General features: G+C 55.9%; 3 protein-coding genes across 9 annotated transcripts in view; all 3 read left to right on the forward strand.

The window, feature by feature from the left end:
- Nucleotides 1-14,847, forward strand: part of GATAD2A (GATA zinc finger domain containing 2A) — a 67,302-nt gene extending 52,455 nt beyond the window's left edge. For 6 of the 7 annotated variants that reach the window (XM_048927249.1, XM_048927246.1, XM_048927247.1 and 3 more), the window contains 9 exons: nt 4,109-4,238; nt 4,748-4,879; nt 6,011-6,100; nt 8,009-8,140; nt 9,208-9,375; nt 9,979-10,258; nt 11,026-11,315; nt 11,742-11,925; nt 12,770-14,847. In XM_048927249.1, the coding sequence (XP_048783206.1) occupies nt 4,109-4,238; nt 4,748-4,879; nt 6,011-6,100; nt 8,009-8,140; nt 9,208-9,375; nt 9,979-10,258; nt 11,026-11,315; nt 11,742-11,925; nt 12,770-12,900 (1,537 nt within the window). In that variant the 3' untranslated portion in view covers nt 12,901-14,847. The remainder of the gene's footprint in view (nt 1-4,108; nt 4,239-4,747; nt 4,880-6,010; nt 6,101-8,008; nt 8,141-9,207; nt 9,376-9,978; nt 10,259-11,025; nt 11,316-11,741; nt 11,926-12,769) is intronic. The other variant, XM_048927251.1, reaches the window with a different exon arrangement.
- A 6,111-nt stretch (nt 14,848-20,958) lies between these two features.
- Nucleotides 20,959-22,092, forward strand: NDUFA13 (NADH:ubiquinone oxidoreductase subunit A13). The gene is made up of 5 exons (XM_048927492.1): nt 20,959-21,102; nt 21,201-21,279; nt 21,420-21,491; nt 21,600-21,669; nt 21,917-22,092. Exons 1-5 carry the CDS (start codon nt 21,009-21,011, stop codon nt 22,034-22,036), a joined length of 435 nt encoding a protein of 144 aa, XP_048783449.1. The 5' UTR covers nt 20,959-21,008; the 3' UTR covers nt 22,037-22,092.
- Nucleotides 22,093-24,691: 2,599 nt separating this feature from the next.
- Nucleotides 24,692-27,920, forward strand: YJEFN3 (YjeF N-terminal domain containing 3). Its single transcript, XM_048927657.1, is given in 7 exon segments — nt 24,692-24,902; nt 24,905-25,074; nt 26,402-26,512; nt 26,586-26,699; nt 27,075-27,225; nt 27,708-27,877; nt 27,879-27,920. Coding segments are annotated over 7 exon segments (969 nt in total).
- Nucleotides 27,921-27,960: the final 40 nt, after the last annotated feature.

A 27,960-nucleotide genomic window follows, 5' to 3' on the forward strand; every position in this document is an offset into this window, starting at 1 on the left:
GAGGGATCGAAAGAGCGTTTGGGAGCACGGGGAAGATATGGTCTGCAAAAGGCAGCTTGGATTTCGTGTCACATTGGTGTCTCCAGATCGGTAGGAGCAAATGTAAAGGCGCTGTGGTTCCGGAGCTCTGCCATGAAAGCATTGAAGCTCTATGAGCTGCTCTGTGGCCAACATCCCCCCAAAAGAACCTTCCCAGCAGAGCCCGTGGCGCTGGGTGCCTCTGTGAAGAGTTACCATCACAGCTTTGTTTTCTGCAGTAACGCATCATTGAGACTTCAGTCTTATGGATGGTGATCCTGTTATGGGTGCTGAGTCCATCTCCACGCGCCTCGGCCCTCGGGTTTATCGTCTCCAGCACCTTCACTGGTCATTTTCTGCCCCAGCTCAGAGCTGTGAGGCTGCATTCAGCCTCCTGGCCCCGTTCCTTCACGTCACCAACTCGATGTCCCCAAGGCAATGTGGCTTTTCTGCTTTGTTCCCTTGGTTATTTTCTTCCGGAGTCGTCGTCGTGCTCTGAATGCCTCAGGATGCTCCAGGACTCCGAGGAGAACTTCCAAATAATGTGAAGCTTGCATCCTTCTGCCAGGGGGGCTGGAAGAGGGAATGGAAGGAAACGGGGCCCTTTGCTTTGGGCGTTTGGTGACCTGGGGCTCTGCGCTCACTGCTTCCCACAAACTTTGTGCAAGGTCTCTGTTCAGCCGTGGTTTATTGCCGAGGATGCTTAAATAGGGGCAGCAGCACTGCTTTCATCTTCCTGCGTACAGCCTGGGTGATTGAGACAGCAACATTTATGAAAGCTGAAGGGGGGAATAATAGAATTATGTCTTTATTTAGCTGAAGGACATGCCTGATGGCTTTGGAGGATAAAGGTCACGGTGCCGGGGCAGCCATCCCAAGTTATTAACTGCTGGTGGCAGCATTTGTCCTGAAAGTGGTGATATTCCCATTGTCTTTCCCATTTTGAAACATCTGCTTTAAATTTCTCTCTTTACACACGCAGGCTGACAGAAGAGCGGGCCGAACTCTTTCCTTATTTTGTTGTTTTGGTTTTCTTTTGAAAGAAAGGTTGTTTTGCAGAGCTGTGCTCTGGGATCCCCTCTCTTTGGGACGGAGCTTCGTGTTCCCCTCCCTGCAGGTGGGATGCGCTCACAGGGCTGCTCTGCTCCGCTTTTGCACTGCCAGGCGTTGCGTTGCTGCTGGAGCTTTTCCTCTTTTCTCCCATTCCGTCTCATTAATCTTTCCAAAGGTGCAGTGAGCAGATGGCTGCTGATGGAGATCTCAGTGGCCGGTGCTCCTGTGCAGCAGTCCCAGCCTTGGCCGTGCAGCTCTCCGCGCCGTTTCCTTCCTGAGGTGCCCAGAAGCCAACAGACCGAGGATCCCAGCAGCACGGCGGCTCTCTTGGGGACTTCCTTTTGTTTTTGTCCGTTTCGCTCCTTTTTCTCGAGAAGCGCCGTCCGTCCCTTTGCACACAGACCCGTGCTGCTGCCCCGCGGCCCGGCCCGCTCCATTTTCTGTGCCACCACCTGGTCCTGACCTCACCTCACAAAATGAAGGCCGGGCCTCACCGGCTGGGACCGCCCGTTGCCATGGCTTTCGCCGTGCGGGTCACGTGATGCGGCGTCACGTGACCCCGCGGTGCCCCACTCGGCACAGGACGGCAGTGCCTGGAGGGCTCCATGGGCCTCTGTGGGGCTCTGTAGGGCTCTATAGGGCTTTGTGAGGCTCTATAGGGCTGTGTGGGACTCTGTAGGGCTTTGTGGGGCTCTGTGAGACTCCATGGGGCTCTGTGAGACTCCATGGGGCTCTACAGGGCTTTGTGGTGCTCTATGGGGCTCCATAGGGCTCTGTGGGCCTCTATAGGGCTTTGTGGGACTCTATGGGACTCTATAGGGCTCTGTGGGACTCTATGGGGCTCTATAGGGCTTTGTGGGACTCTATAGGGCTTTGTGGGACTCTGTAGGGTTTTGTGGGGCTCTGTGAGACTCTATAGGACTCTATAGGGCTTTGTGGGGCTCTGTGAGACTCTATAGGACTCTATAGGGCTTTGGGGGGGCTCTGTGAGACTCCATAGGACTCCATGGGGCTCTGTGAGACTCCATGGGGCTCTACAGGGCTTTGTGGTGCTCTATGGGGCTCCATAGGGCTCTATGGGACTCTGGGGGCTTCTATAGGGCTTTGTGGGGCTCCATGGGACTCTTTGGGATTCCATGGGGCTCTGTGGGACTCTATGGGGTTCCATGGGGTTCAGCCCCTCTGTGGTTTGCAGGGCTGCTGTTGTAGGGACTGTCCCTCGGTGTCAGAACCCCAGCCCTGAGTACTGCCATGCTGTTGGAAACGGGGCCCGTGGGTGACAGCACTGCTCTGCTGTGTCGCTGCGGCTGTCGCTGTGTTGCTCTCCTCCCTGCGGGCTGGTTGTGATCTGAGCCATGGAATCATGGAGTGCTGTGGTTTGGGAGGGACCAAGACGCCACACTGCCCCTGTGGTGCACGTGGGTCAGCTTGAAGGCTGGAGCAGGCAGCAAGGTCCCATGAGGTCCAGAAGTGGGCGCCTCAGATCCCCATGGTTACACCAACCTCAGTCTGTGGGTGCCACGAGGGCCTGGATTCCTGCCTGGAGCAGCTCAGGCTGGCAGAAGGCTGCAACCACATCCCCACCTCCTGCCTGGACCTGGATGGTGCTGCTCCATGGCACACGCTGCCCACTGCCACCCACCACCAGGCCCTGTTCTGTTACAGCCCATCCGAGGGCACCAGCAGCCAGTTCCGTGCCACCAGGTACAGGAACACACTGGAAACCTTCCACCTGTGCCTCTGCTGCTTTGGAAGCCCTCAGAGTTTCACTAGGTCGGGTTTACTGGCTCGCTGTGCCCTCTAGAGGACACTTCTCCCTTTGTAATCCTTTCACCAAAGTGGAAATTGCATTTTGAAAGCTTTCCGTGCAGCTCTCGGCTGGCTTTGCTGTATCCCAAACGTGGTTCCATCTGCTGCGGGTCTCCTGGTCTGTGGGGCACGCAGCTCTTCAGTGATGTTGCTCAGTGTGAATAAATCACGTCTCTAAATAAGATAATAAGGGTTAATTATTGGATTCTTGATATACGGGGAGTAGCTGTAAAGCCTGGAAATCGTTCTTTAACCTGAGGGGTAATTACCCGATATGAAGAGGCAGAAAGCTTCCGTGCCACATCTCTTACCTGTGAGTAGTACAAGCCACACTTAAATATTTGCTTAGCCTTGCTTGGTACAAGCTCTCCAGGCATTTTTCCTAATGCATAACTCACCACAAATTTAGAAGGCTCACAGTGTAAACTTCATTGTTCCTACTTCTGGTTTTGGGTTTCAAGGAAAACAGAACGCAGCCATGTGTGCGTTCAGCTCTTCTTGCTGTCAGCCCTTTCCAAAGCGCCGTCGCCTCTCCCCCTGCTCTGCTGTCCCCCCCCTGCTCTGCTGTCCCCCCCCCTGCTCTGCTGTCCCCCCCCTGCTCTGCTGTCCCCCCCCTGCTCTGCTGTCCCCCCCTGCTCTGCTGTCCCCCCCTGCTCTGCTGTCCCCCCCCTGCTCTGCTCCTGACAAACCTCCCTGCTCCTGCAAACCGTGCTGTGTGCTTTGAGATCCCAAATCCTGGCACCAAAGAGGATCTGCTCCCGCCATCCCTGGATGGTGACCCCAGTGCATGACTGGGTTCATTCCCAGCTGCTCAGGAAACTGATGTGCAGCGAAGGAGCAGCGCTGCCGTCTGCACATCACGTCCTCCCCGACCCTTTTATTTCTTTTTTAATGCAGTTTGCTGTTTCCTTCTGATGGAGCTGAGGGGTGAGAGGTGTAGGAAGGTTATGTCATGAGAAAGTGCTCAAACGTAGGTCAGTGACTGTGTGTGAGTTGTTTCAGTTGTTCCCTTAAGGGTAGCCTGGGTGGGGGAGGTCAGAATGCAAAATCCCTTCCATTAGGAGAGGAAAAAGAGAAGGGGAGTCAGGTTCTTCCTTGCAGCACATTAAGGAGGCAGTAAGTTGAGAGATATGGGAATAATGTATCAGGAGGCTGTAAGTCACACCGTGCAGCACTTGTTTGCTTGTTTTTATTAACTCATTCTCTGTGTTTTCCTTCTGATTTGCAGTGAAATAAAGAGAGAGAAGCGAGTCCCCTCCCCGGACGTCATAGTGCTGTCAGACAATGAGCCTTCTAGCCCTAGAATGAATGGTTTAACCAAAATAGCATTAAAAGAGACCAACACGGAGGCGCTCATGGTGAGTCCGCTTGTCCTGACGCACTGCAGCCCTGCTGTCCTCTGTTCCTGCAGAGCTGGGGGTCAGGGGATCCCTGACTGTATGAGGATTGGTTTGGGGGGGGTCCTGCAGCTGTTAGAGCCTGATGTGTGCTTTATTATTACTTTCTGGGCTCTCACCTCCTTAACCTTCATGTGCTTCTTAAGAGCACCTCTTTCAGAATGGACTTTTTAGCAGGGTTTATAGTGGTGGCCGCAGTATCCCGCACTCAGCGCTTGGCTCTTCATTCGACTTTTGTTTTTTCATTTCCTTTATGGAAATTACCAAAGCTTTTTTTCTTTTCCCCCTTGGCCTTTGAGCTCTTTTTCCACCCTCGGTTTGTGTCCCTGCATTGCAGACATGTCAGTGATATTAAGACATACGTGACAATTACAAGGCAGTGAGTTCTTGTCGTAACTTGCATGGTATCTGTCTTTCCTTCTGCCCCCTCCCTGTTTTCCCATCCTCAACTGCCTTACCCGGCCCTGCAGAAAAGCAGTCCTGAGGAGCGTGAGAGAATGATCAAGCAGCTGAAAGAAGAGCTACGGTTAGAGGAAGCAAAGCTTGTCCTGTTGAAAAAGTTACGGCAGAGTCAAATCCAGAAGGAGACCACTACTCAGAAGGTAGGTCTGTTCCTGCTAGTCCTTACCTTGGAAAGAAGGAAAAAAATATATATTAAACTGTGGCAATTCCAGTGACTTGCAGAGCTTTTGAATGCAGCACATTTTGCTTTTTGCCAAACCTTTGTGAATTAAAGTGTATCCCATTAACCGTTCCTTCCTGCGGCATTTTGGTCTCGCCAAGATGAGAAGACAAAAGGCAGCTTATCCCATCAGCTCTATCCAAAAGCAGAACGGCTTTTTGGTAACCTCAGGTGTGTTAATGAGTGAAATGCACTGCAGGTTACTAAACACAGTCCTTAAAGCAGCACAGAAAGAGCTGGCACGCGTTTGGAGGAGGATCTCCTGCGTAACAACCCTGCCAGCGTGGTTATGGATGTGCTCACATCCCCACCGCCAGGATCTGCTCTGCCAATTCCTGCCTTTCCTCCTCCTCTCTTCCCACCCCAGCAGAAATTCCCCCTTTGTGTCGAGGAGCTGCAGTGTCACCATCAGGCTCAGGCTGTGTCCCAGTGCCATCTCACCTCTTTGACTTTGCAGCATGCGGTGCTGACGCGATGGATTTTGTGCAGGGGGAGCTGTGTAGGTGTCAGCTGGATGTTTGCACCTCTCCGTGGCTGGGTTTGCTTGTCGGTGTCTTTCTCCTGGACTTCTGAGGTGGAAACAAAGCCAATGAAATAGCACGCAGTTCCCTGCTGAGTGATGAACTTGGGGTGCTGGAACTCGGCGGGGTCAGTTGGTGTATCCTCACCTTAACAACCAAAGCCTTTAACTCTTTTTCACTTTGTTACATTCAAACCCAATTAGTTGCAACCAGCAGTAACAGAGGATGAGGCTGAAACAGGCTGTGAGCCGAGGCTGCTAAAACAGAGTTCTGCATTGCTGTGCTTTTGGTGCATAGGCTCTGTTCTTTTTCTGACATAACCTTATCTATACTTGCCTAATCACTTCTCCATTTAAATACGCCTGGTGAGGTGCTCGGAGGAAGCAAAGGGTGGGGGAAGGGGAAACCCACAGGCTTTGAAGATTCCCTTACTAAAGCGAAGGAGGTAAACGCTTTTGTTCCCTTAGCCTCTGTGATTCTGCCTACACCCTTACACTCCTCTGCTTTCTTTCTGGTTTTTCCTCTTCCAGCCTGCCTGTTCCTCTGGGAGTGCTGTGGCCACCCCTCCGCCCTTGGTGCGGGGCACGCAGAGTGTTCCTGCTGGCAAGCCGTCCCTGCAGGTCAGTGGGGCGGGCCAGGCTGCCAGGTAGGGCACACAGCAAGCAGGGCACGGGGCAGCACAGGCTGGCAGCTCACTGCTCACAGCCGGGTGGAAGCTCTGAGGCAGAGCCAGCACTCGCTCCCACAGACCCCACTGTAAGCTGTGTAGGAACGCTTGGGGTGGGAGACAGAGGTAGGGCGTCGCACGCAGGTACCCCTCCAAAGCTTATCCTCATCATCCTGGGACCTCATCTGCTCCACTGATAAATGCACGCAGGTTGTGGCTGCTGACGACCTCTGTAGGAGCGCTGTGGCAGCCTGCTGTTGTGGGCTGCAGGTATTTAATTGTGCCTTCACTGTGATCACCTGAAGGCTGCCAGGTTTTCCTTGGCTGAATGGCACGTGCTGCTGAGGAGGGTCTGTTCAGGCTGAGCTAAATGTGATGTTGGAAAGCCTTGGGGGGAAAAAAGCAAGAGAGGGAATTGGCATCTGCTGGCCTGATCTTCCTCTGAGTTTGGGATCTTGCTTCACTTTCAAATTTAAAACATTTCTGATCATTTACCTCGGGCTGATCTGAAGCAAATTTCAAAACAGCTTCAGCACAAAACGCTTTCACTTGGAAAATACCAGCTCTTCATCTGAGAGCCCCACGGAGTGCTGTGCATGAGGGGTGGGCTGGATGCGTGCTCCGTTTGGGAGCCGTTCTCAGAACTCGAGGCAATCAGCTGGAGTATTCTCTTCCTTAAGGCGAGTTGCCTTCTCAGGAGACAGCACTTTCAGAGGAACTGGACCACGACTTAAATCCCCACACTTGGGCTGCGAGCCTGCAGCTGTGTGTGTGTGCCAGTGGGCAGAGCAGGGAGCTGGCAGCTGCGGATCCAGAGTTCAGTTTCTCGCTCTCATTCGTGGTGTTTGGGCAAATGAACCTCACCTCCATCTGCTTTTGTTGTCTCTTTAATTCCTGCATGTAGGAGTTAACATTTGGTCTCCAATTGGGGGGCGTAAAGAAGGGGATTGAGCTTCCCCCATCCTCAGCACGTGTGTGCACGCATTGGGAGCTCGTGGATGCGAGAGCTCCGGTGTGTGTAGATCTTAACTGGGGGGATGATGGTCAGTTTGGGGTCGGGGTGAGCGGGGGTGGTGGACGTGCAGAGCCCCGTGAGCAGGGTTTGCTGCTCTGAGCAGCGCTTCCAGACGAGGCTGCGTCGTGCTCTGCAGGAATGTAAGTGATGCATGAAACCTTTGGCTGTGTTATGAGAACCTTCCAAGATGTATTACAGTCCACAGCTCAAAAAAGATGGTCGGTGGTGTTTCAGGCCTCTCTAGCTTGACTTCTTTTTTTTTTTCCCCTTTTCTTTCCTTCTTGCACACATGCCCGTGCCAAACCCCCCCAGCCTCCTGCATCCCCAGCTTCTGTCTGCCCTTTGCTTCTCCTCAGAGCCAGCACTGTGTATGGCCCCCCGTTTTCCTTCATCCTTCCAGAACATAAAGTTGCTATTCACTGTTTGCTTGGAACGCTAGCTGTGCTGAAGCCAGCCTGGCCGTGTCCTGTGCTGCAGCCTTTGCTGTCCTCGTGCTGAAGGCAGATAGCATTCATCACATCAGGCACTGAGGAGAGCTGCTCTCATGCACACCATGCTCCTGTTGCAGCGTGGCTCCCTGTGTCTCAGTGCAGTGGTTCTTGAGCTGCGCAGGGGGGGGGGGGTTGGATGGAGACGTCTTTCAGGGCTGCTCTTTACATGTTGAACTCTGTGCAGAGCGTGAGAGAGCAGCCCCTGAGCACACAGCCTGCCCACCTCTGCGTTCTGATGTCTGTATTGCTGCGTAACGTTTTGGATACTGCTTTTTTTGGTGCTCCGAGCAGAAGAGAGCATGCATCCGAATGCACCGGGATGAAACATGCAAGTAAACTGTCCTCTGTTTTTCAGACCTCTTCTACACGTATACCAGGCACTGTTATTCCTCCTCCGTTGGTTCGTGGTGGGCAGCAGACCTCTGCAAAATTAGGAACCCAGCAAAACACGCAGATAGTAATGCCACCTCTTGTCAGAGGAGCACAGGTATTTCCTTCCTGGTAGATCTCTTCTGTTTTTCCTGAGTGCGTCTGAAATGTTTCCTCAGCTGTCATTCTGCTTAGCTGGGAGGATCCTGTATAGCTTTCATTCACTGCTTAATAGAGGCATATTGCCACTGAAGGGCCATTGCAGCTCCTGCTTGTTTTGCTGTCCCATAACACTCCCACTGAACATGGGAAGCCCCACGGTGATGCAGGATGCTGCCTTACCCACACTGTGTCCTCCCCTGGTTGCTCCAGAGGCACCTGCTTGCTTTATTACAAGAGCTGATGGAGGGGCTCCCAGCTTCACCCTCTGCCTGGGCGAGCAGCAGCAGAGGAAACAAACTGCAATCCCTCACTCTTCCATCTTTCTTTCCTCATTATTCTTTCTGTTGTATCAATTCCACCATTTCAAACATGAAAACTCCCCTTTTTTTTTTTCAATGTGCTCATCGTGTCTGTCTTCAGGTTGAATAAGAGCTGCTGAAATGAGAGAGCTGGAAATGGGGAAGTGCTGCTTTGCAGGGTCTTTATCACCTGTGGTGTCCCTGAAGGAGTAGGAAAGCAAAGCTTTATTGCATTTGGCCTTCTGGACTTCAGGCTTCCGTGGGGAACTGAGGAAAACAATATTTTCTTGTTCAATGAGGCTTTATTTTGTAGCAGAAGGTCTGCTTTTATCTACTGCATAGCCAGCATTAAGGGGAAGGCAGAGCACTTGGTGGTTCATCTGCTTTCTGTTCTGATACGGGGAAAACCTCATTCTGAGGAACAGCTTTCCTAACGCCTTTAAAATGAAACAGGCTCAACAGGCAGAACTTTTAGAAGAAATCTGACGTGGGAACTTTGCATTTTTGGCACGGCTCTCCAGCCTGCAATGTGTGATGGCTTCTCATAGGAGCATCTCTCTTGACGCCACGTTCCAGCCCTTTCGTTTTGAAAGGGAGGAGCATCCCATTCTGACACAGACACTTGTTGAGCTTTCTTGGTGTTCCCTTCCCATCCCATTGACTCCCCATGCTTTTCTCCTGCTGTCTGGCCGTTGCATCAACCCGTTTTCTTGTGTCTTCCCAGCAAATCCACAACATCCGACAGCACTCCAGCACAGGGCCGCCTCCGCTGCTGCTGGCACCGCGGGCCTCGGTCCCCAGCGTGCAAATTCAGGGGCAGAGAATTATCCAGCAGGGTCTGATCCGTGTGGCCAACGTCCCCAATACCAGCCTGATCGTCAACATCCCACAGGTGAGCACTGCAAAATCCTCTGTGCCAAAACATCCTTCAAAATCCTCTGTGCCAAACGAAACGTTGAGTGCGGAGCTCCTCATTTTGCACTCAGGGTTTGGATGCGGATGGAAGCATGGGGGTTTTTGGTCTCTCTTCGTTCTCGTGAGCACAGCTCAGGGTGGGCTTCTGTCTTGAGCAGCCTGCAGATCCTGCTGGTGCTGATGTTGTGTAGAAACCGTGGACGAAAGCGGTTTAAAGTACCCCTTTCCTTTCAGATCTCCAAATCTGTGTGATCGAATTGATAAGAAAGAAAAGTCAGTTCCTTGTGAAGGAATTGGAGGGTTGGGTGATAAGTAATGTGTGTAATGGGTGGCACACTGTTGCAATAAATGCCAATTCATTGCAATAAATGTCAATACTGCGACCTGTTGATCACTGCAGAAGTGAGCTTTAGGGGCAGGCTGTCCAGTCCCCCCCCTGAGCACCTTGAAGGTAATCATGGAGCTCCCCAGCCGATGGGAGTCACTGAGTCCCAGCTCCTAATCGCTGCTCATTGCCCCCCAGCCCTGCTGTACCGAGGTGTCCCAGCACATCACTAAACTGTGTCTTCTTTCCTCCAAGGCCTCTCCAACTTCAATCAAAGGTACAACAGTGACATCAGCTCAGGCCAATGCCACCTCCACCAGCGCCGCTTCCATCGTCAACTCCAACGAGTCGCCCGCCAGCCGGCAGGCTGCAGCCAAGCTGGCACTGCGGAAGCAGCTGGAGAAGACACTGCTGGAGATCCCTCCTCCAAAGCCACCTGCTCCAGAGATGAACTTCCTGCCCAGTGCGGCTAATAACGAATTTATTTACCTAGTTGGATTGGAAGAAGTTGTGCAGAATTTGCTGGAAACTCAAGGTGAGATGGCAGTTCCCCAAAAGTGAGGAGAGAACCTTTCCCATCCGTGATGGGAACAGCAGGCAGCAAGTCAGGCTTTCCAGGACTAATCTGTCTAATCTGGGGCTCGCTTCCATCACCAGCTTTCAACTTGCTGTACCTGTAAAGTTGTAGAGCTGCACGGTGCTGGGATTTCCCAGAGGCTGGGCAGTGGTTCAGTTCTCCCTGGTGCAGGTGACTTCCTGTCATCCAGGTTTATGCATCACCACGGTGTTCTCCATCTGTGTTGTCAGCAGATGAAGGGATGTTCCTGGGGAGAAATGAGAGCGGTGTCCTGGAGGAACTGCCTCCAAACCAATGAAAACTCCAGTTCTGTTGCCAAGTCCGTGCAGAAGACAAGAAGAAAATCTGAGTTGGTTACAGGCTCTCCTTGTCCCTTCTAGGCTGCAGACCTCTCTGCTCTGTCAGGTGTTTCGTAACTATCAAAGTAAACAGTTGAGCAGATTTTGTCTCAACAAATAGCACCGCTTCTCTTGCCTCACTCCCTGATTTCTGCGGTGTGTCTTGCCATTCAGGATGGTTTGAGGAGGGTGAGGAAAGAAGGATCTGCAGGATGCCTGCACACCAACAAAGGGAGCCGAAAGAACGTCTGATAGTGCAAAAGGCTGAGGAGGGAGGGGGAGGAGTGGAAGGTGGTGTATTTTTGGTGATGGAGAATCTGGAGGCTTGTCGTAGGTGACTTGTAGAAATGAGAGCTGGAGCTGAGCTCACCTGGCTGTGTTCTGCAGGTAAAGTTTCCATCCCTGTTTCATCCCGTGAGCCCTACATGTGTGCTCAGTGTAAGACTGACTTCACCTGCCGCTGGAGGGAGGAGAAGAACGGAACCATCATGTGTGAAACCTGTATGACATCCAATCAGAAAAAGGCCTTGAAAGCAGAGCACACCAACAGGCTGAAGGCTGCCTTCGTCAAAGCTCTGCAGCAGGAGCAGGAGATTGAGCAGAGGATACTGCAACAGACTGCATCTCCTGTACAGAGCAAGTCAGACCCCATTGTGCAGCACCACTCGCTCAAGCAGGTGAGGCTCTGGCTGCACGAAGCCCCATCTCCGTTTTCTTTAGGATGAAATGAAATGAAAAAGACTTGCTCCAGTGCTAAATACATGGGAATAAATGTAGCTCAGGTAGTTGGGAAGAGTCAGCTCAGGTGCTGCTTTGAGTTGAAATAAGCAAGGCACCGATTCTTTAGGCAGAGGAGATGCTGGTGTTAGAGGTGCTTACCCAGCACATCTTTCTGCGTTCTTACAGGCACTTTCAGGAACACAAAACTGATCTCTTGGTTTGATTTAGAGATGTTTTAGAGGTTTTCAGACCTGGGACTAATGGCTCATTCTGGGTTTGGCAGAGGAAGGCGAGAAAAGTCAGGCAGTAAATGTTGGCCGAGGCTCTGGGGGGTGAAGGAGGGATGCTCCCTGTGCCTGTCTGACTGTCTGCTCTCTATCCAGACTTCTAGCCAGATGTCTCGAGGCTCTGGAGCCCCACGGGGAGTGTTGCATGCATTTAGCCAGTCACCCAAGTTGCAGAATGCCTCGTCTGCAGCAGCACTTGGGAGCAGGCCAGGTAAGCATGCTGAGAGACCTGTCAGCAAGGGCAGCGCTGCCGCCTGGAAGAAGACTCCCATCAACACAGGTAGATTTTCTGAAGTTTCTTTTCTTTTCTTTCCACTTATTAGCTGCAATCTATCCAACAGCCGTAGCTCTTTGGGGAAGGATGCTTTTTCCTGGCTGTGCTCTCAGTCTGGGTGTTGAAGCCTTGGCTTCTGCTGCCGTTTGCGCTCCTCAAAGGAGGCACGAGCAAAAGCTGCTGCTTTACAGAGCCATAAGCAGCCTGGATGATGTACTGTCAGATGCTCCTTGGTGGCTCTGTGCAGTCAGTGCCACGCTGCTGGGGTTTGTTGAGCGTTTCTGGGACCTGAGTTTGGTCAAGTCGCATCAAAGCACATCAAGTAACGGAATGGTTTTGCTGCAGGTGAGGCTGCAGCACATCCTCACAGCGTTCTGCAGGACCTGAACCAACTGAAGCTGTTGTTTGGAACAGATTGAAAGTTAAATTCTTATTTAATCTCTTCTGTATGTAAGAATCTGACTGTGGAGCTATTTATTTTTTTTAAGTGATCATTAGGATCCCCAGGAAGGAAGCAGCATAGCAATTGGCTGCCTTCTGATCTACTTTCATGCTCAGTATTGAATGGTTTATATTTTTTCCTCCTAACAGCTTAATTTACCACTTCAGCACGATTTCATTGCAGGGAGCCCTAGTCTGCTCAACTCTTCTTTTCTGATACGAAGCCTTAGTGCTGTTGGCTTGGCTGATTTTAGACCTTTGGAGGTTCTGACCTTCTGTAGCACACGAGTTACTGCGGGCCCACTTCCATTACTTGTTTTCATGCAGGTTAAAGGGGAATGGTGCTTATTTGCCGCTGGTTTCACCCTGCTGTGACCTTCATCCTCTCTCCTCTGTTGTGTCTCCCCAGGTGGGGCTCTGCCCTTTGTTAGCCCCAGTCTAGCTGTGCACAAGTCCTCCTCGGCAGTAGACCGCCAGCGTGAGTATCTGCTGGATATGATCCCCCCGCGGTCCATCCCACAGTCTGCCACGTGGAAATAATGCAGAGGAACGCCCGAGAGGAAGACTTTCCTGTTTCTGCCATCCTTTTTATACCACACGACAGTGGAATCTGCTTTAATCCCAGCTGGATACGCCCCAGGCTTTATAGGATGCGAGAAGACCACTCCTCATGCCATCGAGTGCTGCTGTCCCTGCTATGAGAAACGACGCCGCGTGGGTGGGAAAGACTCGAGCTCCTTTGGTTATCAGATCCTCGTGATTGACTGATAATGAAGGCTGTCAGGGAAGGGGAAGAATTCTTATTTTTTGGGCTTTATACATTTAGTTTGGATTTTCTTTGTCACCAGCACAAGAGGAGGACTGAGTGACTCTGCCTTCGGTTCCTTGGTTCACCACGGAGCGTGGATGGCGGCCTGGGGAGAGCAGCTCCCACCTGTCCTGCAGACACCTTTAGTGAGCCGAGGTCATGTTTGCTTTTCTTCCCTGCCCCTCCTCAGCCAGGAAGGCAGCCTGCAGATGATAATGTCTCAAAAATCCGCTGATGATGAGCTAATGATAAATAAGCAAACTGAAATTCCACTCGAGTCTGTTGTTTTCTAAGGGACTGGTGCCACCGCAACCCGTCTGGTGGGTGGGACCCCGTGCAGGAGCCTCTCACTTCTGTTGGATTCTGTTTGGAATAGACTTTGAACTGCTGGTAGTCTAAAAATCTAATTTACTGCATAGACAAAACACCTTTTGTTCGATCTTTCTAATTCAGCCAAGAGCAGTTGGGCCTTTCATACGTTCCCAGAGGACTTGAACGAGTGAAACTGTTTGGGATTATTATTATTTCTTTTTTTTTTTTTTTTTCCTTTTTTTCCTTTTTTTTTTTTTGGAGGTTTATTGTTGTTTTGAGCGATTTTACTCCAAATCCAGGAGCTGCAGAAGCTGCAAACGCAGTCAGAAGGGCGAGCAGAGGGATGGGGGCCGTGGCTGGGCTGAACGCTGCGCCCGCTGCTCCCCCCCCTCCCACCCGCTCCCCGGCCGCTGCAGTATTGCGTTTTGATAGAGCTTTAGGTAACCCTGCTTTAAGGACAGGTTTCTACGTGGTTTTAATATATTTCGGGGATTTCCGCAGGTTTCAGCCCAGGTCCCTCAGGTCCGGTTTGTCTCCTCGTCATCTTCTCTCCTTCTTCCCCGCGCTTCTCCCAAATTCACGTCCAGTTCGAGCGGCAGAAAGACTTTGCCTTACTACTTACGTTGCATATCAGTGCTGGAAGTAGTGCTGATGAGAATTATTTGCAGAATTATATATATATCTATATATCTATATATGAAAGGAAAAAGGGGGGAGGGGGCGCCACTCAGCCCCTGTGCTGGGTCTTATTTTCTTAGCAGCTGCTGTTGGATCTCAGTGTGAAGCAGCCTCTGCGCAGGGCCGTCCCCAGATCGAACCTGGCATAGTGGGAAAGAGGACTCGTCCATTTTAGCCCCTGTTCTGTTGTGTGAATATCAATATTTAGATACTTTGGAAACTGTTGGGTAGCCTAGAGAGCCTAGTTTTGCAAAACGGTCTTTGTTGCTGTATAAAGCCCTAGGATTTCAATTGGACTTTGTTTTGTTTTTTTCCTCTGTTTGTTTTACAAATGTATATCAAGAGCGAACTGGGCACGAGAGGAATTCATTGTGTTGGGTTCATTTTTCTTTTCATTCCGGGGTATTTTGGATCGGGAGATGTGGAGAGAGAGAGAGAGAGAGAGAGAGAAATGGAGTGCATTTTATTTTTGCACTTTGAAATATTACAGAATTGTTTCAGTTCTTTACACGTGTGGAGTTTTCTTGTATTTTATTTTATTTTTCTCTCTTCTGACCGATGCCTGCATTACCATCAAAACACGTCCAGAGCTGAAACCTGGCCTGGGGAGGGAAACCTTGTTTGTCCAGAAGGAAAAAAAGCAAAACTTCTCTCCATTTGAAATGCAGATGCGTCGGGGGGGGGGGGGGGGGGGGAGCGATGTCTGCCTTGTGTGTCACAGCTGGGAAACAGGGAGTGGAAAGAGGGGCAGAAGTATGAAAAGCACCCGGGTGAAAAGCGATGTCAGCGCCTGTTTGGGCACAGCAGCTCCTCCTGTTCCAGCACGGCCCGCAGGGGAGGCCTGGCACTGAGCTCAGAACTGAGAGCACAAAGCATCTTGCAAACGCTGCTCCCTCGCGATGCTGGACCACAGCGAGCTTTGATTCGATAAACCGAGGGGCCCCGTGAGCGCTGTGCGTTGGGGCAGCGTTGCTCCAGGAGGGTTTTAACCCACAGATCCAGCCCAGCCATCGCTGCTGGCATCCAGAGCCGGTCTGACATCGTTTTTTATCTGCGGTTCTTGGAGCGCTGCAGGTAACTTCCATATTTATTGCATGTGTCGCTGCAAAGCCCTGCCCGGCTGCTGCGGCAGAACGCGAGCGCTGAGCCTCGCTGCACGGCCGGGGCTCCGTTGTTCTGCTCGGCGCCGAGCTGCGCGGGCATCTCCTGCTCCCCTGCCAGAGCAAAGGGGAGAAAAAAGCAAAAGCAGAACAGCTCGGTGGGCTGGAATTGGGACGGAATTGGGACGGAATTGGGACGGAATTGTCCCAGAGCGGCGCTGCGCCTCGAGGTGACGCCGCTGGGGGCGGCGGCGGAGGAGCCGTGCGGAACAAACCTCCGCTCCGCGCTGCCGCTGCTGGGCTGCCGGCACCGAAGGGCCCCCGCTGCACCGCGGGCAGAGCTCCGAACAAAGGCCGGCCGCCGCTTCGCTGCACGGCGCTGCATGAGCCGGGGACGGTGCTGCAGGCTTCCACCTCTCCTGGGGAGAGGCTCAGAGCAGCGTTGGTTCTCGCAAGCCATATAACCTTTCTCGGAGACGTTGCAACTACGAGATTTTATAATACAGTAATAAACGCCGATGACTTATTGTACTTAGATTTTAGCGACTTGTGAAATAAACCCCTGATTTTCATTTGAAACCAGTGTTGCGATTCTGGGAGCCGTGTGGTTTGTTAATTATTATTTTTGGGGGGGGGGGGGGGGGGGGTTGTTATAATTACGGCTTAATTTATTGCCCAGGCGGCGCTCAGGGCAGCCCGGTGACGGCGTGGCCCTGGGGCCGCGCTCCTCGTTGTGCCACGCACGGCGTCCCTGCCGGGCTGCTGAGGAAGATGCTGGGTTCACGCTGCCCTCCCAGTAGCTCAGTGCCGCGGGTTTCTTTGCTTCTTTTCCCGTTTTTCTGATCGTTTTAGGAGCCTTTGCCTCCGAATCGTCAGATCTCGCCGTCCCTGGTTTATTTTTGCTTACTAAGGAGGAAAAAAAAAACGGCCAAAGGGCAGCAAAGGATTGGGAAGAGGGGATGTGGGCTGCAGGAGTGAGCAGAGCGGGTGGGAGCCGCTGCGTTCAGAGCCTTTGTCACCTCCTTTCCGAAGGAGAGGGCGCAGAAGGCGACTTTTTTAATGATAAAGATATAAATATATATATATATATGATGCAAAAAAGCACCTCAAGGAACCGCAGGAGTGTTTGTCTGCTTAAGGCAGTAACGCTGTGTGTCGCCTTTCAGCGGAACGATTTGCATTGTGCTTTTTTTTTTCTTTAAATGAGAAGAATTTATAATCATTAACAAAGTGTAACAGTGAGGTTACAGCAGCGCAGGGTTTGGTTTTGTCACTCGTGTTTATTGTGACTCTAAATCTTTTGATGAAAAAAAAAGAAAAGATATATATATCAAAACCTTAAAAAGAAAAACAAAAGTTCCCACTGATCGTCCCCAAGGGAGGAAGAACCTGAACTCAATAACTGTGCGTTGTGTTGTGAGGGGGGTTTTGGTGTTTGGATGACAATAAACAAGTGGACAAAGTCCTGTGTCTGGCTGTCATTGGGGGCCTGGGGTGGATGGGGGGCGGGGGTGGGGGTGGTGTTAATGGTGGTGGTGGTGGTGATGATGGCAGGGGTGATTGTGGCGGTGACAATGATGGCAGTGGTGTCAATGATGGTGATGGTGGTCATGGTGGCATCAGTCGTGGCCACGGTGGTGTCTGATGGTGGTGTTGGTGGTGATGATGGCAACGGTGGTGTCAAGGGTGGCTGTGGTGTCAGTGATGGCAGTGGTGGTCATGGTGTCAATGATGGTGATGGTGGTCCTGGTGGCGTCGGTGATGGCAGTGGTGGTATTGGTGTCAATGATGGTGTTGATGGTGGCAGTTTTTTTGTTGTTGATGTTGGTCATGGTGTCAGTGATGGCAGTGATGGTGGTGTTGGTGTCAGTGATGGCAGTGGTGGTCATGGTATCAATGATGGCAGGGGTGTCAATGATGGTGATGGTGGTTGTGGTGATGTCAGTGATGATGGCGGTGGTGATGATGATGATGGCGGGGTGGTTGTGGTGGTGTCAATGATGGCAGTGATGGCAGTGATGGTGATGGTGGTCCTGGTGGCATTGGTGATGGCAGTGGTGGTGTTGGTGTCAATGATGGTGTCGATGGTGGCAGTTTTTTTGTTGCTGATGGTGGTCATGGTGTCAGTGATGGCAGTGGCTGTTATGGTGGTGTCAGAGATGATGATGGTGATGTTAATGGTGGTGGTGGTGATGGTGATGGCAGGGGTGATTGTGGCGGTGACAATGGTGGCAGCAGTGTCAATGATGGTGATGGTGGTCCTGGTGGCATCAGTGGTGGCCACGGTGGTGTCTGATGGTGGTGTTGGTGTCAGTGATGGCAGTGGTGGTCATGGCGTCAATGATGGCAGGGGTGTCAATGATGGTGATGGTGGTCCTGGTGGCGTCGGTGATGGCAGTGGTGGTGTTGGTGTCAATGATGGTGTTGATGGTGGCAGTTTTTTTGTTGTTGATGGTGGTCATGGTGTCAGTGATGGCAGTGGCGGTTGTGGTGGTGTCAGTGATGGTGGTGATGTCAATGATGGTGATGGTGGTCATGGTGGCATCAGTGGTGGCCACGGTGGTGTCTGATGGTGGTGTTGGTGTCAGTGATGGCAGTGGTGGTCATGGTATCAATGATGGCAGCGGTGTCAATGATGGTGATGGTGGTTGTGGTGATGTCAGTGATGATGGCGGTGGTGATGATGATGATGGCGGGGTGGTTGTGGTGGTGGCAGTGATGGCAGTGATGGCGGTGATGGTGATGGTGGTCCTGGTGGCGTCGGTGATGGCAGTGGTGGTGTTGGTGTCAATGATGGTGTCGATGGTGGCAGTTTTTTTGTTGTTGATGGTGGTCATGGTGTCAGTGATGGCAGTGGCTGTTATGGTGGTGTCAGTGATGATGATGGTGATGTTAATGGTGGTGGTGGTGATGGTGATGGCAGGGGTGATTGTGGCGGTGACAATGGTGGCAGCAGTGTCAATGATGGTGATGGTGGTCCTGGTGGCATCAGTGGTGGCCACGGTGGTGTCAGTGATGGTGGTGTTGGTGTCAGTGATGGCAGTGGTGGTCATGGCGTCAATGATGGCAGGGGTGTCAATGATGGTGATGGTGGTCCTGGTGGCGTCGGTGATGGCAGTGGTGGTGTTGGTGTCAATGATGGTGTTGATGGTGGCAGTTTTTTTGTTGTTGATGGTGGTCATGGTGTCAGTGATGGCAGTGGCGGTTGTGGTGGTGTCAGTGATGGTGGTGATGTCAATGATGGTGATGGTGGTCATGGTGGCATCAGTGGTGGCCACGGTGGTGTCTGATGGTGGTGTTGGTGTCAGTGATGGCAGTGGTGGTCATGGTATCAATGATGGCAGCGGTGTCAATGATGGTGATGGTGGTTGTGGTGATGTCAGTGATGATGGCGGTGGTGATGATGATGATGGCGGGGTGGTTGTGGTGGTGGCAGTGATGGCAGTGATGGCGGTGATGGTGATGGTGGTCCTGGTGGCGTCGGTGATGGCAGTGGTGGTGTTGGTGTCAATGATGGTGTCGATGGTGGCAGTTTTTTTGTTGTTGATGGTGGTCATGGTGTCAGTGATGGCAGTGGCTGTTATGGTGGTGTCAGTGATGATGATGGTGATGTTAATGGTGGTGGTGGTGATGGTGATGGCAGGGGTGATTGTGGCGGTGACAATGGTGGCAGCAGTGTCAATGATGGTGATGGTGGTCCTGGTGGCATCAGTGGTGGCCACGGTGGTGTCAGTGATGGTGGTGTTGGTGTCAGTGATGGCAGTGGTGGTCATGGCGTCAATGATGGCAGGGGTGTCAATGATGGTGATGGTGGTCCTGGTGGCATTGGTGATGGCAGTGGTGGTGTTGGTGTCAATGATGGTGTTGATGGTGGCAGTTTTTTTGTTGTTGATGTTGGTCATGGTGTCAGTGATGGCAGTGGCGGTTCTGGTGGTGACAATGGTGGTCGTGGTGGTGTCAGTGATGGTGGTCATGGTGGCATCAGTGGTGGCCACGGTGGTGTCAGTGATGGCAGTGGTGGTCATGGTATCAATGATGGCAGGGGTGTCAATGATGGTGATGGTGGTTGTGATTATGTCAGTGATGATGGCTGTGATGATGATGATGATGGCGGGGTGGTTGTGGTGGTGTCAGTGATGGCAGTGATGTCAATGATGGTGATGGTGGTCATGGTGGCATCGGTGATGATGGTGATGTCAATGGTGGTGGTGATGATGATGATTGAGGTGGTCATGGTGGTGTCAGTGGTGATGGTGGTGTTGGTATCAGTGATGGCAACGGTGGTGTCAATGGTGATGGCAGTGATGGTAGTGATGGTTGTGGTGGTATCAATGATGGCAGTGGTGTCAGTGATGGCAATGGTGGCCATGATGGTGGCTGTGATGATGGTGATGTTGGTGGCAGTGATGGTTGTGGTGGTGGTGGTGGTGGTCATGGTGATGGCAGTGATGATGGTGATGATGTCAATGGTGGTTGTGGTTGCAGTGTTGATGATGGTGATGGCAGCAGTGGTTGTGGTGGTGTCAACGATGGTGGTGGTCATGGAGATGTCAGTGATGATGGTGGGGATGGCGCTGGTGACGACGATGGTGATGGTGTCAGTGATGGCAGTGTTGTGTTGATGATGATGGTGGTGGATTGCGGGTGCTGTGTAGATCTCCATCACTGCCCACTCCTCCCCCCGAGGAGTGCAGTCGCTTCTCCCAAACCCACACTGGAGGATGGGGAGGAGATGGAACCGGTGTGGATTTTCATAAACAGAACTGAAAAGCTGCAGAGGGTCTCAGCCTTTCCATCGCACTCCACGTCTGAGCTCCCATCGTTCTGCACAGACCAACGGACCCCGCCCAGTGCGCGGGACAACGGGGAGGGAAGCGGTTTGGTGACAGCGGGAACAACCAACCCCGTTTGGCGTCACAGAGCGGGCAGAGCCGAGGCTTTGGGAGCACCGCATCCCCGAGCACAGCGCTCAGCAGGGCGGGCACAGCAGCAAAACCCCCGGCAAACGAAGCCCACGCCGAGCAGGAGCGCAGCCCCGCTGTTTGTGCGGCGTTTGTAACGGACGGCCGGCGCTGCTCCGATCGCACAGCGGCGAAGTTACGGAGCAGCGATTTCTTTCCATTCCTTTGGGATAACTTCAAAGCCGCGGTTGTGAATACCAACGTGCGTCTCCTCCGAATGCAGAACGCTGCTCCCAGCGCTGCTCCCTCGGCCCCAATCCTCCAAACCCCGCTTCTCGGGCTCCGTCTCAGCACAGCGCTCTGAGACCCCGCACCCAGCGCCGCTCCCCCCTCACCCCCCCACCTCCGCCGCCATCTGCGCTCATTAACGGCCGCCGCGGGATTAGGGTGCGATTAGGGTTTAAGGGGGCGGAGGCTTGGGGGTGACCTCGATCTGCAGCGCGGCCGCCCGTGGGTGGGGGGAGGGGGGTCGAGGGTTCTGAGCTTTGAGCGCTTTCCGTGCGCGCACCTCCGTGCGCGCTCTCTGGCACGCGTTTTGCTGCGCGCGTGCTCGTGCGCGCACATTTCGGCACATACCCAAATTTACCCCAGCGTTCAGCTGCGCGCTCCGCACCGGGTGGGGCCCACCGACTCCTCGGTGCCGTTTCCCCTTTAAGGCCGCCGCGCTCGGCGGGAGGTCCGTGGGGTGGGGGCGCTCTCGCGCAGCACTCCCACTACAGAGCGCTTCCGGTGAGGGCGGCGGAAGTGACGTAGCGCTCGGCGGAAGTGCCGTAGCGCGCGGCTGCCGGGATGGCGGCGCCGAAGGTGAAGCAGGACATGCCGCCGCCGGGCGGCTACGGCCCCATCGATTACAAGCGGCACCTCCCGCGCCGCGGCCTCTCAGGTTGGGGAGGGGGGCACCGGGAAACCCTTTGGGGGCGGCCGGGCGCGGTGCTGCCGGTGCTCGCGCTGCTCCCGGTGCTCCTAACGCCCCGCCCGCAGGTTACAGCCTCTTCGCGCTCGGTGTCGGCAGCCTCCTGCTGGGCTACTACACCATCATCAAGTGGAACCGGGAGCGCAGGTGCACCGCGGGCCCCTCCCGCTTCCTTCGGGCCTTTCCCGGTCCTCCCCTCGCTCTCACCTCGCGCTCCCTTCCCCTACCCGGGACATCGCCCCCAATTCCCTCCATCCCTCCCTTCCCCTGACCGCCTCCTCCCGCAGGCGGCTGCTGATCGAGGAGCTGGAGGCGCGCATCGCGCTGTTACCGCTGCTGCAGGCAGAGTCGGACCGCAGGTACGGAGGGGGCAGCGCGGGGCTCGGCCCCTTGTTGGGGGGGGGGAGGGAGGGAGGCACGGCTGTAGTGTGAGGAACCCGCCGGCAGCACGGATCCTCCTCCTGCAGAACCCTGCGCCTCATGCGGCAGAACCTGGACGAGGAGGCCAAGATCATGAAGGACGTTCCCGGTTGGAAGGTTTGGGCTCAGGGCACTGAGGGTGTGCGTCCTGCTGGGCTCCGTGCCGTAGGACACGCATTGAGGGGCAGGGGATTCACCCGTGGGTCTTGGAGTCCCTTGGGAGCGTCTGTTGTGGGTGGGTGCGGGTGCTTTGCTGCTGGAGCTGTGGTGGGGGCGCCCATTTTCGTCCTCACACGATCTCAGCCCTGAACTGAGCCCCTCGGCCGTCCCCGTGTGTCCCCTCCAGTGCTCTCTGCCCCCCCAGGTTGGCGAGTCCCTGTTCCACACCGACCGCTGGGTGCCCCCGACGGTGGATGAGCTCTACTACCTGCGCCCGTCTACCGAGATGGACAACGAGAAGTTTGGGCTGCAGTACTACGTCTGATTGGCGGCCCCAGGGGGCTGCGGGGGGCTCAGCATTAAACCCGTGCAGGAACCCGGCGAGCTGTGTGTGCTCCACTCCTTTCTCTCTGGTCGGAAACCTGGTGGGGCGCTCCCTGCCCAGCAGCATCACGAGGCTGCAGCAGAGCTGTGTGGGGTGGGATTAGGGTGCTGCCCATGTCTTTGTTGCTGGGGCTGCTGGCGGCGGTGGTGGGAGCAGGGGAAGGGCTGTGAGAGGCTGCCGTTGCCCCAAGTGCCCAGCGGGGCTGAGTGCCCGCAGTCACAGTGGGAATGGGTCCCTCAGCGTCGCGATTGTTGGGGTTTGGAGGTCCCAAGGACTTTGAGGGCACCCCTCGTGCAGCGTCTGCAGGGAGCGGGGCTGAAATCCCGCTGGGTTCTGGTGCTTGGAAGAGGGGAGGCGCCGTGTCCTGGGAGGGCTCGGGCATCCCTGGCGCTTCCACAATGCCTGCGAGGTTTCTCTGCAGCCCTCCCGGCAGCACCGCCCGCGGGGGACGAGAGTGGCGGGGGGGAACCCGGCTGGGGCGGGGGCAGCAAGAGCCGCCTCCCACCGGGCGGCACCGCAAAGCGCCGTAGGGACCATCGCTGCCACTGCTCCCGCAGGGCTCATCCCGCTCTTCCCGTCCCGGTCGGTGCCCATCATGAGCTCCGGTCCCGGTCCTTCCCGGGAGCCCCCGCGATACCTCAGGTGAGCCCCGCACCGCCCCTCGGGAGCCCCTGGAGAGGCTGCGGGGATCCCGCTGTGCCCACATTCCGCACCGTGTGTCCGGTCCTGCCCAGCGTGGTCCTGCGGGATGTGAAAGGGATCCGGGGGGACTCTGATGCTCCGGACCCACCGGGCGGTGCTGGAGGATCTCTGGGTCCCGGCGGCGGGAGCGAACCCCGCGCTGCTCCTCTCCGGGTGGGGACGCGGAGCCCTCGCGCGTGTCCCCGGGGCGGTCCCAGCCCGGCTCCTCACTCCCCAGCCCCGAGAGCCGCGGGGGCGGAGGGGGCTGGTACCCAAATAGCCGCTGTTGCCAAAGCAACCGCATCCCGGGTCTCCATGGCTGCGGCGGGGACGGCTCCGGCATCAGCAGCATTGGGGTGGGGAGCGCGGGCAGAGGGGGGTTCCGCAGTGGGGTGGGAGCGGGGTGCGAAGCGGGGTGGAGGTGCACGTGGAGCTGAGGTATCAATGCGGGACACGGAGAGGGAAGAAGATGAGGGGAGCAGAGCCCCAGGGTGCAGCTGATGCCCTGTGGGGCTCGGCCCCTTCCCCAAGGCTCGGGGGGGTCCCGGAGAGGGGAATGTGGGCAGGAGGTGACGCCTGGGGCTGCTCTCGTCCGTTCGCACCTCTCCCTTCTTCTCCCCCGGTGGGGTCCTGGCCGCCGCCAGCCCCGGTCCCAGCGGGAGGCACCAGGGCCGAGTTACCCCGGGCCGTGCTGGGCTCTGCCGGTCCTCAGCCGGGATCGGAGCAGCACCTGAGCCCCGCGCTGCCCCCGGTCCTGTGGCAAACGCGGAGCAAAAAGTCCGCAGCTGGAGGGGACGTGAGTGCGGGGCTGCCAGGGACACGGAGCCCCTCGTGTCCCGTCCCCCCCCCCCCGGGGACGATGCCAAAACATCGGGACCGAGCCTGGGCCGGGGCCCAGGATGCTTTGCCAGCAGCAATTACGGGTAATGTTCTCCCCTGGATCCAAAGCGCGGATTTTTGTCAGAACTTCGCCTTCTGTTCAGTGAGCGCCAACACAGCTGCGGTGGGGCCAACCCGCGGGGGCTGCTGCTGCCAACAAGGGAGGGGGGGACGACCCCGAGGCTGGGTCTGTCCCTGTGCCCCCCAGTTTGCCCGCAGCACCGCGCTGTGGGGCTGGGGCCGGGTTGGGGCTCACTAGAGGGCACCAAAGGATTGGGGACGAGATGGGATGGGGCGGATGGGATGGGAAGTGTTGAGGGTTGGACAGGATGGACAGGGCACTGAGAGCTTATGGGGTCTGAGGGAATCCGGGGGGCTGTGTGTCTGTGGGGTCAACCAGCACCCTGGGGGCGTGGGTCAATGGGATCTGTGAGGGTGGATGGAGATGGGGTCTGCAGGGTCTATGGGGTCTGCAGGGTCTATGGGGTCTGCAGGGTCTATGGGGTCTGGCAGAATGGCCATGGTCTGTCACACCTGTAGGGTCTATGGGGTCTTGTCAGACATCCAGGGGGTGGCTGTAAGGTCTGTGGGGTCAGCCTGGGTGACGTGAGGTCCCTGGCACCACATGCCCAGCAGGACCCCCTCCTGTCCCTATCCAGCTCCCAGGGGTGGCTGCACCACACCGATGTCCCCTCCCAAATCTGTGACCACTCGAGGTGTGGGTGACGCACGCACCCAACGTCAGTGCTCCGGTCCCATTGCAGACCCACTGCACACCCCACAGCTCCGGGTTCCCCCATCCCACAGCACCCACAGGTGCTGGCACTCCGTGGGACCTCACCCCACAGCCCCGGAGCCAATGTTGGTTCTCCCAGGGCTCAAATTTCCCCATCCCTTTAATAACAAAAGCAACGGCAGCGGATTGGAAACGGCACATGTTGTTCCCATCCGCGACGCAGGTGAGCCAACAGATGTGAGCAATTATTGTCCAATTCCGAAGCTCCCGGCCCTGCCAGCTCCCGGGCTCGGCAGCGGATGAACAACCGCAGCATTGTTCAGCTTTATATAACAGCCTGATCGTTCAGCCTGGGGCTGCTGCCAGGGCCGTGCCTCACACGAAAGGCGACCGCGACCCCGTGCTGCGCGTGCCTGAGCCCCGCACCGCCTTTGCTCATCCTGCCCAACTCCCCCTCAAACCACAAGCAGCCCCTGCCCCGAAATGGTGGTGATGTCCCTGCTGAGGTGCCCTGCTTGGCTGGGGATGGAGGGGGGGGTTGCTGGGGTCTCACGGCTGCGCGCTGCCCTGCAGCAAGGCAGAGGCAGAGGCCATGGAGAAGGAGCTGCTGGAGGATTATCGCTTCGGGCGGCAGCAGCTCATCGAGATCTGGGGGCACGCCTGCGCCGTGGCCGTCACCAAGGTGAGGCAGATGGTGGGGCTGAGGACCCCCTTTGTGAGGGGGGGCTTCACTGCTGGCTGCTCTGCCACCCCCATCCCATCCCATCCCATCCCATCCCATCCCATCCCATCCCATCCCATCCCATCCCATCCCATCCCATCCCATCCCATCCCATCCCATCCCATCCCTTGGTTTCCCAGCCTTGGTTTTGCCCCAGAACCAGGGAACAGCCACAGCCCCAGGGAGGGGACAGAACCCAGCAGACAGCGCTGCTCTCCCCCTCCCCACCGTTCCCAGGGCTGCAGCTTCTCCATTACTTTTTGCCACTGCTTTTTGCAATCCTGTTAACGCTTTTCCTTGCGGTGAATTGGGCTCAACAGGGCCCTTATGTCCCCAGCAAGGGAAGCTGAGCCCTTCTCCGGGTGCCTGGCATTGGCACTGCTCAGTGCTAGGGGTGAGGAAGCGGAGGCAGTGATGCTCAGGGCAGCGTGGCTGAGCGAAGGTGCAGCATCAAGGGCAGCTTTGTGCTTCATGAGGGCAGCAAGCTCCGCTCCCGGCTCAGCTTTTCCATTCGAGGTGTCTGGGCTGCTCTCTGCCCTCCCCTTCTTTCAGGGCACAGAACTTTGTTGAAGCAGCAGAAGTATTTGGGTGTTGGATCTTCGACGCATCCTGTGGTCGGCAAGGCTGGCGCAGCCCCACATTGCAGCATCCCAATAAGTGGGAGCACCCTCCTCCTCCTCCTCCTCCTCTTCCTCCTCCTCCTCCTTGTGGGGCTGGGAGTCACACAGGAACAGCTCCCACTGACCCAAGCCGTGCGATACCCCCAGCATCGTCCCCTCCCTGGGCTCCCCCCGGCGCATTCCTGGGAGCCACACGGCAGCTGGAAGCGCAGCTCCGGGGCCGCAGCCAAACGCTGCAGCAGGGCCAGGGCTGGGTGAGCGGGGTCTGTCCAGCGGCTGCGGACTGGCGGTGCCTCGCGGGGCTCCGAGGTTTGGATGGAAGCAGGAGCCAGGCTGCGTGAGCAGGAAAAAATCTGTCAATGGATAAACAGAGCCTCCCTTCGCCGGCTGCTGGTATGTGGAGCGCGGCCGCCTCCCAGCAGGCTGGCGGGGAGCCCCGACCCGCTGCGGGCACCGGCCCTGTCCCACCATGGGTACGAGCCCTGAACCACAGTAGGCACCTTCCCCATCCCATAATGGGTGCCGCCGTCCCCTTGTAGGCATTGGCCTCATCCCACCTTTCACCTGTTGCCACCCAGCCTCGCATCCCCACCGCGGTTCCCCCCAGGCCCCTTCCCCTGTCGCCCCAGGGCTGGGGGATGCGGTGACGCCCCGCTCCTCTCTCCCAGGCCTTCCCGCTGCCATCCCTGCCACGGAAGCAGCCCACAGTGCTGGTGGTTTGCGGCCCTGAGCAGAACGGGGCCATCGGGCTGGTGTGCGCACGGCACCTGCGCGTCTTTGTAGGTACCTCTTCCTCCCCCTCCTCCTCCTCCTCCTCCTCCTCCGTGGGTCCAACACTGCTCTGCTGTGCAGGACTATGAACCCACCATCTTCTACCCCAAACGTTCCCTGGACCCCCTGTACCGGGACTTCACCACTCAGTGTGAGAAGATGGACATCCCCTTCCTCTCGTACCTCCCCACCGAGGTGAGCCCCCCACCCACGGTCCCCACTGATGCACTTTGGGGCGTTACAAGGATGCTGATCATCCACGGGGGGTGAGATCCACGCTCGCTGCTGGCCCTGCCCACAGCTCCAGGGCTGCTGTTGTTGTTGGAAGTGTTGGACTCCCTCGGAGGAGGAATGTGACCTCAAATCGCTGTCCTGGCCGCGCTGCATCCCCCTCCCTTTGCCTGGTGGGGGGAACTTTGGCAATCGCTGTGTGCATCCCGTTCAGCTGGGAAAAGGGATGCCCCCATGGGCAGCGTTTTCATGCTCTGGGGTTGGGTGTGTGGGTGGGTGGGGGTCTGGGGAGCTTGGGGACCCCCCACCTGCCCATCGTGTCCCCCCCCATCCCTCCAGGTGCAGCTGATCAACGATGCCTACAACGCAGTGGTGGATGCGGTGCTGGGGGCTGAAGCGGAGCTGGGTGAGGGCAGGGGGCCTTGTGCTGGCATCCTTGCCACCCTAAAACACGTCCGCATCCCCATTGTCAGCCTGGACGTGCCCTCAGGTATGGGGACCCCCAGGGTAGTTTTTCACCCTATCTGCCCCTAGGAAAGGTATCATCCCCAGTGTAGGAGGGGTGGGGGAAGCTCGGGGACCCCCACAACCTCCGGCTTGGCAGCGTCCCTGCGGTTCACTCTGAGTGCTGCTGACGGCTGAGGATGCATTTAGGGCATCTCCAACAAATAACCAACTCCCCGAACTGAGACATGATGTAATTTGCAAACACCCGGGTGTCTGGTGGCCAGGCCTGGAATTGCCATCACCCCCCCACTCCTCCCCTGCTGCCGGAGGAGCAAACAGAAGCCCTGGGCACAGATGCTGGTGAATTCCCACCGAGCACAACCTCACACCGTGCCAGGATGCAGCCGGGGCGCTGCAGGGCAGCAGTGCTTATGGGTGCCACAGGGACCCCACCAGCCCCATCCCCGTACCTCACCACCCCCTGCCCCCATCTGATCTCCTCCCCACATCTCTGTGCCATTGCAGGGTGGGACGTGGAGGCGGGCAGCAGTGGTGGGATCAGCCCTGATGTGCTGGTGTCCCTGATGGCCCCCAAGCTGTGCGCCCGCCGCTTCCTGGGCCGTCAGCACTTTGTGGCCGGCCGCTTCGTGCCCTACGACGTGCAGAAGAAGTTTGAGCTCAACCTTCCTGAGTACCCCGGGCACCGAGTGCGTGGTGGCCCTGAGTGCCCCTCAATAAAGTGCTGGGATGGCTGGCTCGGTGTCTGCATGGGGTGAGC

Source organism: Lagopus muta, chromosome 26 (assembly GCF_023343835.1).
Source record: "Lagopus muta isolate bLagMut1 chromosome 26, bLagMut1 primary, whole genome shotgun sequence".
Classification (NCBI taxonomy): domain Eukaryota; kingdom Metazoa; phylum Chordata; class Aves; order Galliformes; family Phasianidae; genus Lagopus; species Lagopus muta.

What these genes read in the sequence shown, in the direction of transcription:
- NDUFA13 (XM_048927492.1), top strand. Translation starts at nt 21,009, where the DNA reads ATGGCGGCGCCGAAGGTGAAGCAGGACATGCCGCCGCCGGGCGGCTAC. An exon ending in CAGGCAGAGTCGGACCGCAG is followed by an intron (nt 21,492 to 21,599) that starts GTACGGAGGGGG and finishes CTCCTCCTGCAG; the next exon opens with AACCCTGCGCCTCATGCGGC. An exon ending in AGGACGTTCCCGGTTGGAAG is followed by an intron (nt 21,670 to 21,916) that starts GTTTGGGCTCAG and finishes CTGCCCCCCCAG; the next exon opens with GTTGGCGAGTCCCTGTTCCA.